The sequence below is a fragment of the Ambystoma mexicanum genome, chromosome 9 (genome assembly GCF_040938575.1).
Source record: "Ambystoma mexicanum isolate Mex_15411 chromosome 9, UKY_AmexF1_1, whole genome shotgun sequence".
NCBI classification, from domain to species: Eukaryota; Metazoa; Chordata; class Amphibia; order Caudata; family Ambystomatidae; genus Ambystoma; species Ambystoma mexicanum.
The window spans coordinates 23,738,359-23,754,488 of record NC_090931.1 but is presented as its reverse complement, the minus strand read 5'-3'; the positions used below and the strand labels follow the sequence as shown (position 1 = coordinate 23,754,488).

Below are 16,130 nucleotides of genomic sequence, written 5' to 3'. Positions count from 1 at the left end.
GTCTTCCTTCAGTATCTTTTTAGCTTCTTCAGGGATTGCATTCCGACAATCGTCATTCTGTCTCAAGTGTCGATATGGTTTCCTCAATGGGTACCTTACTGTCCATGTTTTCTAAGATGTCAGTACTTCAACAGGTGCTGTTCTTCTGATAGGTACTGGGCAGAGCCCTACTGCGGCCTCGGAGCAGGGTAGGCTGGTTTACCTCAGTAGGTCCTATACCTCGGAGCAGGGAAGGCTGCTTTACCTCAGTAGGTCCTATGCCTCGGAGCAGGGAAGGCTGCTTTACCTCAGTAGGTCCTATGCCTCGGAGCAGGGAAAGCTGGTTTACCTGGGTAGGTCTGAATCTTGGCTGCATATTGCAGAAAAACTTGAGCAGCGAAGGTCAAACTGGGGCCAAAGTAGAGGCTGTCTTGTACTCTTTTTGCCTTTTATGGGAGGTCTTCTGTTTGTTCCTGGGAAGGACTATGCGGCAGTGGTGGGAGCCTTGGTAAATTAACAGCTGAATTATTGCAACAGCTTGCTAGCTGGTGCTGCAGCAAAACAAACCCATTGACTCCAGAAGACTCAGAATGCTCCGGTCAGATTAGTGTTTGGAGTGAGTAAGTCCTCACCCATCTCAGGCTGAGGCACCCCTCCACTGGCTTGCAGTGGAGGATAGGATCAACCTCAAGATTTTGTGTATGATATACTAACCTCACCGCCCCCCCATACTTGGCAGAGAAGCTGAGCCTATACACACCAACTTTGGCCCTTCAATCTGGGGATACGTTGTTGTCCATCCCCTCCTCCTCCTGTGTATATAGAAGAGATCACAGATTTTCAGTGTGTGGACCCAAATTATGGAATAGTCTTCTATGAAGATCAGGAGTCTTTTTCTAAGTTCTGCAAAATGATAAAAACACATCTTTTTAATAAATTGGATTTTGACAACTACCTAGATAAACTGTCTTGAAACGTGTACCTCTTTGTGATTCTCTGTGTCAACTGCACCTAGATACGATTAAGTTGCGTTATGTCACGCAATATAAAACTCTCAATCAATCAATCAATCAATCAATCAATCAATCAATCCGTGATGGTGTAGTTCTCCATGAAGATCATCCTCATGTTTGAACCATTCAGCACTTGCAACAGCTGGCCATTCAGCACTTGCAACAGCTGGCCATTCGGTACTTGCAACAGCTGGCCATTCACCTATGTCACGGCTACTTTGCCCAGGTACTGCTGGCAGGGAGCCACTGCTGAATTTGTTTTATTTTCATTTTGGGGTGTGACAAAGACACATATCATTGTCTGTGGGAAGGACTGGGGTGATTTTGGGGGCCAGGTGTCACCATCTGCTCCATGATGCAGGGCCAGGAGGAGGAACGCAGAGGTTCTGTGAAGCTCCCCAAAGTCTGTCCCACACTCCCTAGACTTTGATAACTCCTGACTGGCTGGGAAGCACATGTGGGATTGCCTAAAAGGTGGCTTTCTAAAAGTCCATGGCTCAAGAAGTATAAGAGAAGGAGAACATGTATCTATATAGCCATCTAGGTCACCCCTAAAATCCAGGGTGAGACCTTTCAAAGAGGTTACATAGAGTACACTTAATGAAATAAGCCCTGTTCCCCAGAATGCAGACTCAACATACATGACCCTTTTCTGATTTCTAAGAACACCCATGAGAGTTGTGTGTTGTTCAGGATGCACTTTAATTTGGATAAGCCCATGGGAATCAGGTGAGACAATACACTTGATTTTATGATAAATATAAATGCACGTGACATTGTTCTTATGAAAGCTGGTCTCCCAATCGCCATTAAAGGCAGGAGACAGACACGCCCGTATGGACTTCTGCGGAGATCAGAAAACACATTGTAATGCTAGGAATGACCAAGTGGCATTGACACCACGGCGTGTCATGGAGAGGCTGAAGAGCCTGTGCAGAGCAAAGATGCACACGCCTTCCACACTGGAGCAACTCTAAACCAACCCTGCCGGTGCGGCAAACAGAGCTCTGGGACATGTGTGTATAATATGTTCTCCTTCTGGGATCTGCACTGGGGTCCGCTCCCAGAGTAAACGCAGGTCGGAAATGTGTAGAGCTTCAACGTGAGCTGCATTCCCAGGACCGGCTCATTTCATCATCAGTGGTTCCTTAACCTCTTGAGAGGTCCCCTGGTGTATTTAAGGGGTGGGGAGAAATGGGGAGTGTGGGAGTCAGGAGTTGGATATGAGAGAAGAAGAGCCGTACTCGGTGGAGTTGCAAGGAGCAAAGTGTGGGTGGAAGGAAACAACTGTTTGGATGACGAGGAGGAAAGAACATTCTCATAGAGTGGAAGAGATAGGAAAGGTGAAGAGGAGCAGTATTAAGGAGGAGGGATAGTATCAGTACAGAGAATTGGCAGTGAGAGATGAAGGGGAGTGGCTGAGAAAAGGTTCAGTCACGTGGAACATGGGGATTTATTGGTGAGGAATGGAGGCAGGAAAGAATCAAAGGAGGTGATGATGGTCACTGAGACGAGTAGAAAGAACCCCAAGGAAGTGGAAAGGACCTGAGAGGGAATTAAGACGAGAGCGGACCGTGCTGAGACCCAAGTCACTGGAGAGGCTTCTAGCTTAGTAGTAATATCCAAGAAGGCCTCTGAAATCCTGGCAAGAGATAAGCCTAAAAGAACCATGGCCCAGTGTATTCCTGCAAAAGATCATCTTAATAAGAGTTTGACCCCTGACCTCTGTCTCTATAGCCCAAGCAACCAGGGTGGAATTGGTGTTTCCTGGAGATGAGGATCAACATGTCAAGAGAGAAGCGTGGGGCACTGAAAACACAAAAGACTGTGAGTGACCTTGCATTTGCCAGGAGGAAGGCCAAGCCTAAGGGAGAGAGGCGAGGACGAGGACCGTAGTCAGGTGGGGTAGCCTATGTTATCTGTTTGCATTTAATTCTGCTTTCTAGGCCTCAGTTAAAGCATCATCTTTTAGTAGGGGGTGGCTTCAGTTCTTCTGATGATCCATTGGCTGTGGCATTTGGTGTCTGAGGTGAGGCTGCAGATATTGGCCCAGTAAAGGTCAACTTAAAGGTTCCATCTGCACTGGGTAGGACGAAATTAAGTAGATTAGAACTTTGCCTTTTGAATTTTAGTCCTGGGGGATAAGGAGAGGGTCCAGCAACAGGTCAAGCAGGCCCTCACCTATGTCCCTAAACTCAGATGTTGAGTCTGGTCACACCTTTGTCACAAGGGAAGAAAACCCATTTCCAGATATTAACAACAGGGAAAAATCAGACCTTTGGTCCTGCCAAATGAAAGTCTATCAGAAAGATGCAAAGATTGAGGTTCTCCCGACCTCCATAAGTTAAGGAAAATCTGTCTGCACTCGTGGATACCAAACCAACCAAAAATGGCCGCCGGGAGCCAAAGCAAAATGGTCTCAGTACAGGGGATTCTTAGTCAGGCCATGGGCCCAGTTAAAGAGGGACTCACTGAAAATGGGATGAAGCTTGAAATAAAGAGGGAACCTGACCAAGAGCAAGAAAAGGCAGACAGAGCGAACAACCTCCCAGGAGACCAAAGCACCACCCCCTCTTCCCCAGTGAGCTCTCAGAGAAAGAGGGAGACCATGGCCATTCAGCAGAAATTCCAAGACCAAGATGGCACTGGAATGGATCCAAAATGACTTGATGTTGGGGCAGCTGAAGATCATTGACGAACTGAAGGAAGCTGAGGCCCAGCCTTGAAGTGCACCACACCCACCACTGGTGCTGCTCAGGAGAAGACCTGAGAGCCTTCTTCACTCATTTCATAAGGATCATCGTGACCATTAGGAAGGAAAGAGAACATTGAGACAAATCCAGCACCCACCTTTTGACTGGGGAATTACAGCCCGCCTCGACAATCTTGAACCTGGGTGGCAAGGCCACCTATGGAGAAATAAAGACGGGTGTTGTTGAACAGTTGGCGCATGACCCAAAATATCACAGTCAGCAGATCCAGGACCTAAGTTTCAAACTTCAGCAATGCAAAGGTAGCCATATTACCTGATACAGCACACGCTAACCAAGTAGATAGAGGGCCTGGTCTTCAAAGAAGTCAAAGGCACCTGGGCATTAGGACAATTCTGCAATTCACTGTGTCCATCACTTCAGCTGCCAGTGTGCAAGTTACACCATTGTGGAACTGGCTGTACACAGAATGATAAGACTTCAGAGAGGCCGTCAGTCCTGGCCAGGATAACTCTAAATTCCACCAATGGAGGGGGTTGCTGTGTTACTGAAAAGAGCGTCCAGTCTTACAGACCCACTGTTGCATGCAGTGTGGGAATCTCACACAAGGGGGATTTTCACCAGGGTCCATTGTCACATTTCAAAGAAGGAGTGGTGCGATCTTACAGAACACTTTCCCTGGAAACTTCAATCAACAAGTCGTCAAGTGTTAGGTTTGTCTAAAACGTGGCTATGTTGCATGCAATTGCAAAGATAAACCAGGGGAGGAACCAAGAGACACCTGTTACTGCTTCCGAGATGCAGATCTATCAAAAGTGCAGCAATGATGGTTGGATCCTAGGAAACCTCAAGAGACCGGACCTGAAGAACTGGAGATGCTGGCAAATGGTGCCAGGGAAAGGATGAGTGTGTGACATTGTTAGGAAGCATATGTCATACAGATCCTTATGGTAGGAAGCATACGTCATACAGATCCTTATGGTAGGAAGCATACGTCATACAGATCCTTATGGCACAAATGGAAAGGAGGATACCCTGGATATTGTTCTTTCTCCTCAAGACTGCGACTGATGAACTCCATAACGTTCCACGTGATCGTTTTAGTCCTTTCCAATATGGTGTTCACGCTGCATCACGTCGCAAAGACAGAACACCACAGAAACATTAGGTGAGAGCACAGGTAGGTCTCTTTGTCGCTTCTGCTTCTGTGAGCACTGACCCTTTCTTCTAAAGCATCACTATGCTTATCCTTCCTCCTTTCTGCAGCCTTTGCTGTAATTCTCGTCCTTTTTCTTCGCACCTTATTAACCAGCCCTCTTCTTGTCCTCGCGGTGAGCCTCCTTACTCTCGGCTCCCCTTCTGCTCCTGTTGTCTTTCCCATTCAGCATTCTGCCTCCTTCTGAAAAATAGCTTTTGGCTATCAAGAAGGCATGTAAGGAATGGAGACATTTGCTCTTAGGGTCAGACAGTCACCAGACCAGGCGGACTTATTTGTTCTCTTCCTACGATATCAGCTTTGCATTCTTCCCCGGAAAGTATAATAAATGATAGATGCCTTATCCAGACACAATATAGACAAATGTAATTCGCTGTCTTCTAAAAGGATGTCTCCAAAACCATCTTTCCTTTTTTTGTGACTGATTTACTGCAGATAATCAAAAGGTAAAAGCAAGACCGCCAACTCTTCAATTCTAAAAGATATGCCGGGCCACGAACTACAAGAAGAACACAACGTTCTCTTCCATGGACAACAGCTATATTCTCCCACTCCTAAACTAAGACCAGAAATCCTGCAGCTATGCCATGATCATAAGACTGACGGACATCCCGACATTTGTACCACATATGATCTGAAAGCACACCACTTCCGGCGACCTAAAATGTTAGAACGCGTGAAGGACTACGTCACAGCTTGTATTATCTGTATACAAATGAAAACACCTCCTAGATCACCCTTGGGAAAGATGGTTAATCCTCCTTTGCCCTCTCAACCATGGGAGCACATCTCAGCCGGCTTCATAGTGGACTTACCTCCTTCCTCCAGAAATATCACAATAATGGTCACTGTTGATTCCATGACTAAAGTGGCGCATTTCTTGCCTTTGCCTAAACTACCATCAGCATCACAAATGGATACTTGTTTTCTTCATACCATATTTCACCTTCATGGACTGCCAAAAACCATCCTGTCAAACCATGGACCACAATATACTTCAGCCTTTTTGGACTTGTCTTTGTTTATCTTTAGGAATAGAACATGCCTTAAAGTCCACATTCCATCCTCAATCAAACGGACAATGCGGCTATGCTTTTCCTTCCTCGTTTCTGAAACCTTCACCGTAATTCCATCCTTTTTCTTCGTACCTTCTTAAGTAGCCCTCTTCTTGTTCTCGCGGTGAGCCTCCCTACTCTCGGATCCCTTTCTGTTCTTGTTGTCTTCCCGTTCCGCATTCTGCCTCCTTCTGATTATCTGCGATCCTCTCCAACCTCGCAATTTGTTCCATTGGATTTCTCCATCTTCATACTTCGCTTCCCTTCAATTTGCCTTCCTGAGGATATCAGCATTCCTGATTCTGACCCTTCATCTACAGGCCCAGAGGTGTTTGCCCTCTGGCTACACAGAGCTCTGTATTTACCTTCAGGTCTGTGAATACTTTAGTGGGCTACTCCTACAATCATCACTACTGTCAAGACATCACAGTGTTTGTCATACCTGGTAGACATTCAAAGTAGATGGTGAACTGTGACGGCACTCATCGACTCAAACAGTCATCAGCTAGTGCATCCAGACAATCTGTGCATGAAACTGGTACCAACCTCATACTTCCATGGTGAGCAATAAGCCTACTCCAAGGCCCAGATTGAGGTAGAACTCCAGGATGATGCACCCTTGAAGTCACCATAAAGCCTGATCTACCAGTATAACTCAAAATGGGACCAGGTCCTCCCCACTTTTCAAAGTGAATTGGCCAGCTCAGAAAGAAATAACATGTCAATTAGGGCCAAATACCAAGTCAACCAAGAAGCCAGGACAATGCCGATGTGGGCCCACCAGGGCGTCTGATCAGGAAAGGTCTTTACACTTTAAAGTTAAGGTTCCTGCAAAGACCTATCTAGATGGGAGCATCAAAAAAAGACAAGAAACTAATGGCCCTGTTTGGTGAAGTGGTAGAAGGAAGGTGTTAGAGAGGTAGAAGTGAAGGAACAGGAGAGGAGGAGTAGGGGAGGCAATTCTTACGAGAAGAGAAGAGGAGGCGACAGAGGGGAAAAGAGTAGTTAGAAGGAAGAGGGTATGACTATGGGTGGAAAGGGGAAGAAAGACAGTGAAAGAGGCAAAGAGCAGCCACTTGGAGGAGGAGGAGGAGGAGGAGAGAGAGAGAGTGACAGAGAAAGGTGGGGTGGAGGAGGTATACCAGAGAAAGCATTATAGGTGCGGAGGAGGAAAAGAGCAGAGTACTGTGACAATGTGAGGAGGAGGCGAGGAAGGAAAGAGTCAGATGAACGCGTGGTGAAAGTCAGCAGAAGAGTAGAGAGTACCACAAGGAAGTGAAAAGTATAAAATAAAGGGAGCAAGTGGAAAGATGCAGAGTTGAGATCCAAGTCACTGGAGATGATCCCAGTTTAGTGGGGAGAGTAACGGCCAGCATCGTTTGTAGCAGTACGGCAAAAAGGTCTAGCCGAATGCCGCCAGGATCCACCGCGATCCTGTAAAGGATTTTCAACAGTCTGACGCCCGAAGGAACCAGGAGTGGTGCTGGTGTCAGTACTTCCTGGAGACAAGTTGGAACCACCCTGACACCTACAAAAGCCAAATCTATCATAAACACTGCCTAGAAAGAAGGGTGGGACACTTAAAACCCCAAGCACTGAGGGAGACTTTCCTTGCAGCCAGGGAGGCAGATCCTAAGAAAGAGAAAAGAGCAAGGAACACCATTGTCCTGTAGAGAAACCAACATTATTCTATCGTGTTGAATTTCCCTTTGCTTGCCTCAGTTAAACACTAGTCCCTAGTTTTGCAATGCTTGTTTTTTTTATAAAGACCCACAAATCTTGGAACCTGTTTTCGAGTTGTTTCTTAACCCCAGCCATGGCAAAGCCATCCATGAAGAAGGATGTTGCCCCCTGTGTCTCCACACGTCCTACATGTGCCCATTTAATGGTATCCAGACCTGTGGGAATCTTACAATCTTTAGAGAAGCCCCAGGACCCCTGGTACAGCGTTTCAATGGGTTTCAAAATTGACCGTTCTCATCCCAAAGTGAAAAACTCCATCATAGTCACAGTTGATTAATTTTCCAAAATGGCTAATTTCACACCCATTACTAGCCGACCATCTGTCCTGGGTATGACCCAGGCTTCACTCATGCGCATCATGCATTTACATGGTTTGCCATGTAATATCATCCCAACAGGGGACTCAAAACATGGTCCGGTTCTAGTTCTTTCGCTGTAAGGCTCTGAATATTTACAAGGCACTTTTGACTGGGTCTCGTCCTCAGAGGAAATGCAGAGAGGACATCAGCAGCTACACTATTACCATTGCAGGCATTCCAACTGGCACCTCACATTCATCCACTGGCACCACACATTCATCCACTGGAACCACGCATTCATCCACTGGAACCACGCATTCATCCACTGGCACCACACATTCATCCACTGGCACATCACATTCATCCACTGGCACCACACATTCATCCACTGGCACCACACATTCATCCACTGGCACCTCACATTCATCCACTGGCCCCACACATTCATCCACCGAACCACACATTCATCCAACTGGCACCTCACATTCATCCACTGGCACCACACATTCATCCACTGGAACCACGCATTCATCCACTGGAACCACGCATTCATCCACTGGCACCACACATTCATCCACTGGCACATCACATTCATCCACTGGCACCACACATTCATCCACTGGCACCACAAATTCATCCACTGGCACCTCACATTCATCCACTGGCCCCACACATTCATCCACCGAACCACACATTCATCCACTGGCACATCACATTCATCCACTGGCACCTCACATTCATCCACTGGCACCACACATTCATCCACTGGCACCTCACATTCATCCACTGGCACCACACATTCATCCACTGGCACCTCACATTCATCCACTGGCACCACACATTCATCCACTGGCACCACACATTCATCCACTGGCACCACACATTCATCCACTGGCACCTCACATTCATCCACTGGCACGTCACATTCATCCACTGGCACCACACATTCATCCACCGAACCACACATTCATCCACTGGCACATCACATTCATCCACTGGCACCTCACATTCATCCACTAGCACCACACATTCATCCACCGAACCACACATTCATCCACTAGCACCACACATTCATCCACTGGCACGTCACATTCATCCACTGGCACCACACATTCATCCACCGAACCACACATTCATCCACTGGCACCTCACATTCATTCACTGGCACCTCACATTCATCCACTGGCACCTCACATTCATCCACTGGCACCTCACATTCATCCACTGGCACCGCACATTCATCCACTGGCACCTCACATTCATTCACTGGCACCTCACATTCATCCACTGGCACCTCACATTCATTCACTGGCACCGCACTTTCATCCACTGGCACCTCACATTCATCCACTGGCACATCACATTCTTCCACTGGCCCATCACATTCATCCACTGGCACCACACATTCATCCACTGGCACCACACATTCATCCACTGGCACCACACATTCATCCACTGGCACGTCACATTCATCCACTGGCACCTCACTTTTATCCACTGGCACCTCACATTCATCCACTGGCCCATCACATTTATCCACTGGCCCCACACATTCATCCACTGGCACCACACATTCATCCGCTGGCACCACACATTCATCCACTAGCACCACGCATTCATCCACTGGCACCACCCATTCATCCACTGGCACCACACATTCATCCACTGGCACCTCACATGCATCCACTGGCACATCACATTCTTCCACTGGCACCTCACATTCATCCGCTTGCACCACACATTCATCCACTGGCACCACACATTCATCCACTGGCACCTCACATTCATCCACTGGCACATCACATTCTTCCACTGGCACCTCACATTCATCCACTGGCACCACACATTCATCCACTGGCACCTCACATTCATCCACTGGCACATCACATTCATCCACTGGCACCACACATTCATCCACTGGCGTGTCACATTCATCCACTGGCACCTCACATTCATCCACTGGCACATCACATTCATCCACTGGCACCTCACATTAATTCACTGGCACCTCACATTCATCCACTGGCACATCACATTCATCCACGGGCACCACACATTCATCCACTGGCACGTCACATTCATCCACTGGCACCACACATTCATCCACCGAACCACACATTCATCCGCTTGCACCTCACGTTCATCCACTGGCGTGTCACATTCATTCACTAGTGCGTCACATTCATCCACTGCCCCCACACATTCACCCACTGGCACCTCACATTCATCCACTGGCACCACATATTCATCCTCTGGCACCGCACATGTATCCACTTGCACCACACATTCATCCACTGGCACCACACATTCATCCACTGGCACCTCACATTCATCCACTGGCCCCACACATTCATCCACTAGCACCACACATTCATCCACTGGCACCTCACATTCATCCACTGGAACCACACATTCATCCACTGGCATGTCACAGTCATCCACTGGCACCTCACATTCATCCACTGGAACCACACATTCATCCACTGCATGTCACATTCATCCACTGGCCCCACACATTCATCCACTAGCACCACACATTCATCCACTGGCACCACACATTCATCCACTGGCACCTCACATTCATCCACTGGCACCTCACATTCATCCACTGGCCCCACACATTCATCCACTGGCACCTCACATTAATTCACTGGCACCACACATTCATTCACTGGCACCTCACATTCATCCACTGGCACCACACATTCATCCACTGGCACCTCACATTCATCCACTGGCCCCACACATTCATCCACTGGCACCTCACATTAATTCACTGGCACCACACATTCATTCACTGGCACCTCACATTCATCCACTGGCACCACACATTCATCCACTGGCATGTCACATTCATCCACTTGCACCACACATTCATCCACCGAACCACACATTCATCCGCTTGCACCTAACATTCATCCACTGGCGTGTCACATTCATTCACTAGTGCGTCACATTCATCCACTGGCACCACACATTCATCCTCTGGCACCACACATGTATCCACTTGCACCACACATTCATCCACTGGCCCCACACATTCATCCACTGGAACCACACATTCATCCACTGGCACCTCACATGCATCCACTGCCACCTCACATTCAACCACTCGTTTCACACATTCATCCACTGGCAACTCACATTCATCCACTGGCACCTCACATTTATCCACTGGCACCACACATTCAACCACTCGCTTCACACATTCATCCACTGGCACCACACATTCATCCACTCGCTTCACTCATTGGCACCTCACATTCATCCACTTGCACCACACATTCATCCACTCGTTTCACACATTCATCCACTGGCAACTCACATTCATCCACTGGCACCTCACAAACATCCACTGGCACCTCACATTTATCCCCTGGCACCACACATTCAACCACTGGCTTCACACATTCATCCATTGGCACCTCACATTCATCCACTGGCACCACACATTCATCCACTGGCACCTCACATTCATCCACTGGCACCTCACATTCATCCACTAGCACCACACATTCATCCACTGGAACCTCACATTTATCCACTTGCACCACACATTCATCCACTAGCACCACACATTCATCCACTGGCACCTCACATTCATCCACTTGCACCACACATTCATCTACTTGCATTTCACATTCATCCACTGGTGCATCACATTCATCCACTGGCACCACACATTCATCCACTGGCACCTCACATTGATCTGCTTGCACCACACATTCATCCACTTGCACCACACATTCATCTACTGGCCCCACACATTCATCCACTGGCCCCACACATTCATCCTCTGGCACCTCACATTTATCCGCTTGCACCACACATTCATCTACTGGCATGTCACATTCATCCACTGGCACCACACATTCATCCACTGGCACGTCACATTCATCCACTGGCACCACACATTCATCCACTGGCACATCACATTCATCCACTGGCACCTCACATTCATCCACTGGCACCTCACATTCATTCACTGGCACCTCACATTCATCCACTGGAACCACACATTCATCCACTGGCATGTCACAGTCATCCACTGGCGCCTCACATTTATCCACTTGCACCACACACTCATCCACTGGCACCTCACATTCATCCACTGGCACCTCACATTCATTCACTGGCACCTCACATTCATCCACTGGAACCACACATTCATCCACTGGCCCCACACACTCATCCACCGAACCACACATTCATCCACTGGCGTGTCACATTCATTCACTAGTGCGTCACATTCATCCACTGCCCCCACGCATTCAACCACTGGCACCTGACAAGTATCCACTGGCCCCACACATTCATCCACTGGCCCCACACATTCATCCACTTGCCCCACGCATTCATCCACTGGCACCACACATTCATCTACTTGCACCACACATTCATCCACTGGTGTGTCGCATTCATCCAATGGCCCCACACAATCACTGGCACATCACATTCATCCACTGGCACCTCACATTCATCCACTGGCACCACACATTCATCCACTGGCACCACACATTCATCCAATGGCCCCACACATTCATCCACTGGCCCCACACATTCACTGGCACATCACATTCATCCACTGGCACCACACATTCATCCACTGGCACATCACATTCATCCACTGGACACACACATTCATCCACTGGCCCATCACATTCATCCACTGGCACCTCACATTCATCCACTGCCACCTCACATTCATCCACTTGCACCTCACATTCATCCACTGGCACCTCACATTCATCCACTAGCACCACGCATTCATCCACTGGCACCTCACATTCATCGACTGGCACCTCACATTCATCCACTGGCACCTCACATTCATCCACTGGCACCACACATTCATCCACTAGCACCACGCATTCATCCACTGGCACCTCACATTCATCCACTGGCACCTCACATTCATCCACTGGCACCACACATTCATCCACTGGCACCACGCATTCATCCACTGGTGCATCACATTCATCCACTGGCCCCACACATTCATTCACTGGCACCTCACATTCATCCACTGGAACCACACATTCATCCACTGGCATGTCACAGTCATCCACTGGCACCTCACATTTATCCACTTGCACCACACACTCATCCACTGGCACCTCACATTCATCCACTGGCACCTCACATTCATCCACATGCACCTCACATTCATCCACTGGCACCTCACATTCATCCACTGGCACATCACATTCATCCACTGGCACCTCACATTCATTCACTGGCACCTCAGATTCATCCACTGGCGTGTCACATTCATTCACTAGTGCGTCACATTCATCCACTGCCCCCACGCATTCAACCACTGGCCCCACACATTCATCCACTTGCCCCACGCATTCATCCACTGGCACCACACATTCATCTACTTGCACCACACATTCATCCACTGGTGTGTCACATTCATCCAATGGCCCCACACATTCACTGGCACATCACATTCATCCACTGGCACCTCACATTCATCCACTGGCACCACACATTCATCCACTGGCACCACACATTCATCCACTGGCCCCACACATTCACTGGCACATCACATTCATCCACTGGCACCACACATTCATCCACTGGCACATCACATTCATCCACTGGACACACACATTCATCCACTGGCCCATCACATTCATCCACTGGCACCTCACATTTATCCGCTTGCACCACACATTCATCCACTGGCACCTCACATTTATCCGCTTGCACCACACATTCATCCACTGGCACCACACATTCATCCACTGGCACGTCACATTCATCTACTGGCATGTCACATTCATCCACTGGCACCACACATTCATCCACTGGCACGTCACATTCATCCACTGGCACATCACATTCATCCACTGGCACCACACATTCATCCACTGGCACATCACATTCATCCACTGGCACCACACATTCATCCACTGGCACCTCACATTCATCCACTGGCACCTCACATTCATTCACTGGCACCTCACATTCATCCACTGGAACCACACATTCATCCACTGGCATGTCACAGTCATCCACTGGCACCTCACATTTATCCACTTGCACCACACACTCATCCACTGGCACCTCACATTCATTCACTGGCACCTCACATTCATCCACTGGAACCACACATTCATCCACTGGCCCCACACACTCATCCACCGAACCACACATTCATCCACTGGCACCTCACATTTATCCACTTGCACCACACATTCATCCACTGGCGTGTCACATTCATTCACTAGTGCGTCACATTCATCCACTGGCCCCACGCATTCAACCACTGGCACCTGACAAGTATCCACTGGCCCCACACATTCATCCACTGGCCCCACACATTCATCCACTGGCACCTCACAAGTATCCCCTGGCCCAACACATTCATCCACTTGCCCCACGCATTCATCCACTGGCACCACACATTCATCTACTTGCACCACACATTCATCCACTGGCGTGTCACATTCATTCACTAGTGCGTCACATTCATCCACTGCCCCCACGCATTCAACCACTGGCACCTGACAAGTATCCACTGGCCCCACACATTCATCCACTGGCCCCACACATTCATCCACTGGCACCTCACAAGTATCCCCTGGCCCCACACATTCATCCACTTGCCCCACGCATTCATCCAATGGCCCCACACATTCACTGGCACATCACATTCATCCACTGGCACCTCACATTCATCCACTGGCACCACACATTCATCGATTGGCACCACACATTCATCCAATGGCCCCACACATTCATCCACTGGCCCCACACATTCACTGGCATATCACATTCATCCACTGGCACCACACATTCATCCACTGGCACATCACATTCATCCACTGGACACACACATTCATCCACTGGCCCATCACATTCATCCACTGGCACCTCACATTCATCCACTGGCACCTCACATTCATCCACTGGCACCTCACATTCATCCACTGGCACCTCACATTCATCCACTAGCACCACACATTCATCCACTGGCACCTCACATTCATCCACTGGCACCTCACATTCATCCACTGGCACCACACATTCATCCACTAGCACCACGCATTCATCCACTGGCACCTCACATTCATCCACTGGCACCTCACATTCATCCACTGGCACCACACATTCATCCACTGGCACCACGCATTCATCCACTGGTGCATCACATTCATCCACTGGCCCCACACATTCATTCACTGGCACCTCACATTCATCCACTGGAACCACACAGTCATCCACTGGCACCTCACATTTATCCACTTGCACCACACACTCATCCACTGGCACCTCACATTCATCCACTGGCACATCACATTCATCCACTGGCACCTCACATTCATTCACTGGCACCTCACATTCATCCACCGAACCACACATTCATCCACTGGCACCTCACATTTATCCACTTGCACCACACATTCATCCACTGGCGTGTCACATTCATTCACTAGTGCGTCACATTCATCCACTGCCCCCACGCATTCAACCACTGGCACCTGACAAGTATCCACTGGCCCCACACATTCATCCACTGGCCCCACACATTCATCCACTGGCCCCACACATTCAATCACTGGCCCCACACATTCATCCACTGGCACCTCACATTTATCCACTTGCACCACACATTCATCCACTGGCGTGTCACATTCATTCACTAGTGCGTCACATTCATCCACTGCCCCCACGCATTCAACCACTGGCACCTCACAAGTATCCCCTGGCCCCACACATTCATCCACTTGCCCCATGCATTCATCCACTGGCACCACACATTCATCTACTTGCACCACACATTCATCCACTGGTGTGTCGCATTCATCCAATGGCCCCACACATTCACTGGCACATCACATTCATCCACTGGTACCTCACATTCATCCACTGGCACCACACATTCATCCACTGGCACCACACATTCATCCACTGGTCCCACACATTCACTGGCACATCACATTCATCCACTGGCACCACACATTCATCCACTGGCACATCACATTCATCCACTGGACACACACATTCATCCACTGGCCCATCACATTCATCCACTAGCACCTCACATTTATCCGCTTGCACCACACATTCATCCACTGGCACCTCACATTCATCCACTGGCA

General features: G+C 48.8%; 1 protein-coding gene across 1 annotated transcript; it reads right to left on the bottom strand.

The window, feature by feature from the left end:
- Nucleotides 1-8,228: 8,228 nt before the first annotated feature.
- LOC138487228 (extracellular matrix protein A-like) lies at nt 8,229-15,764 on the bottom strand. The gene is made up of 13 exons (XM_069613865.1): nt 15,410-15,764; nt 15,012-15,314; nt 14,201-14,608; nt 13,971-14,126; nt 13,719-13,853; nt 12,698-13,420; nt 11,993-12,190; nt 11,279-11,917; nt 10,930-11,190; nt 10,155-10,352; nt 9,253-9,765; nt 8,501-8,614; nt 8,229-8,383 (listed from the first exon to the last, which is right to left on the bottom strand). The coding sequence occupies exons 1-13, from the start codon at nt 15,762-15,764 to the stop codon at nt 8,229-8,231; spliced, it is 4,158 nt and encodes a 1,385-aa protein (XP_069469966.1).
- Nucleotides 15,765-16,130: the final 366 nt, after the last annotated feature.

Excerpts from the sequence above, each read along its gene's own strand:
- LOC138487228 (XM_069613865.1), bottom strand. The coding sequence starts at position 15,764 with ATGGGGCAAGTGGATGAATGTGTGGGGCCAGGGGATACTTGTGAGGTG. Across the intron at positions 14,609-15,011 it reads TGAGGTGCCAGTGGATGAAT|GGGATACTTGTGAGGTGCCA; the intron begins GTGAGGTGCCAG and ends GTGTGGGGCCAG. Across the intron at positions 9,766-10,154 it reads TGACACGCCAGTGGATGAAC|TGGATGAATGTGTGGTGCAA; the intron begins GTGAGGTGCAAG and ends GTGTGGTGCCAG.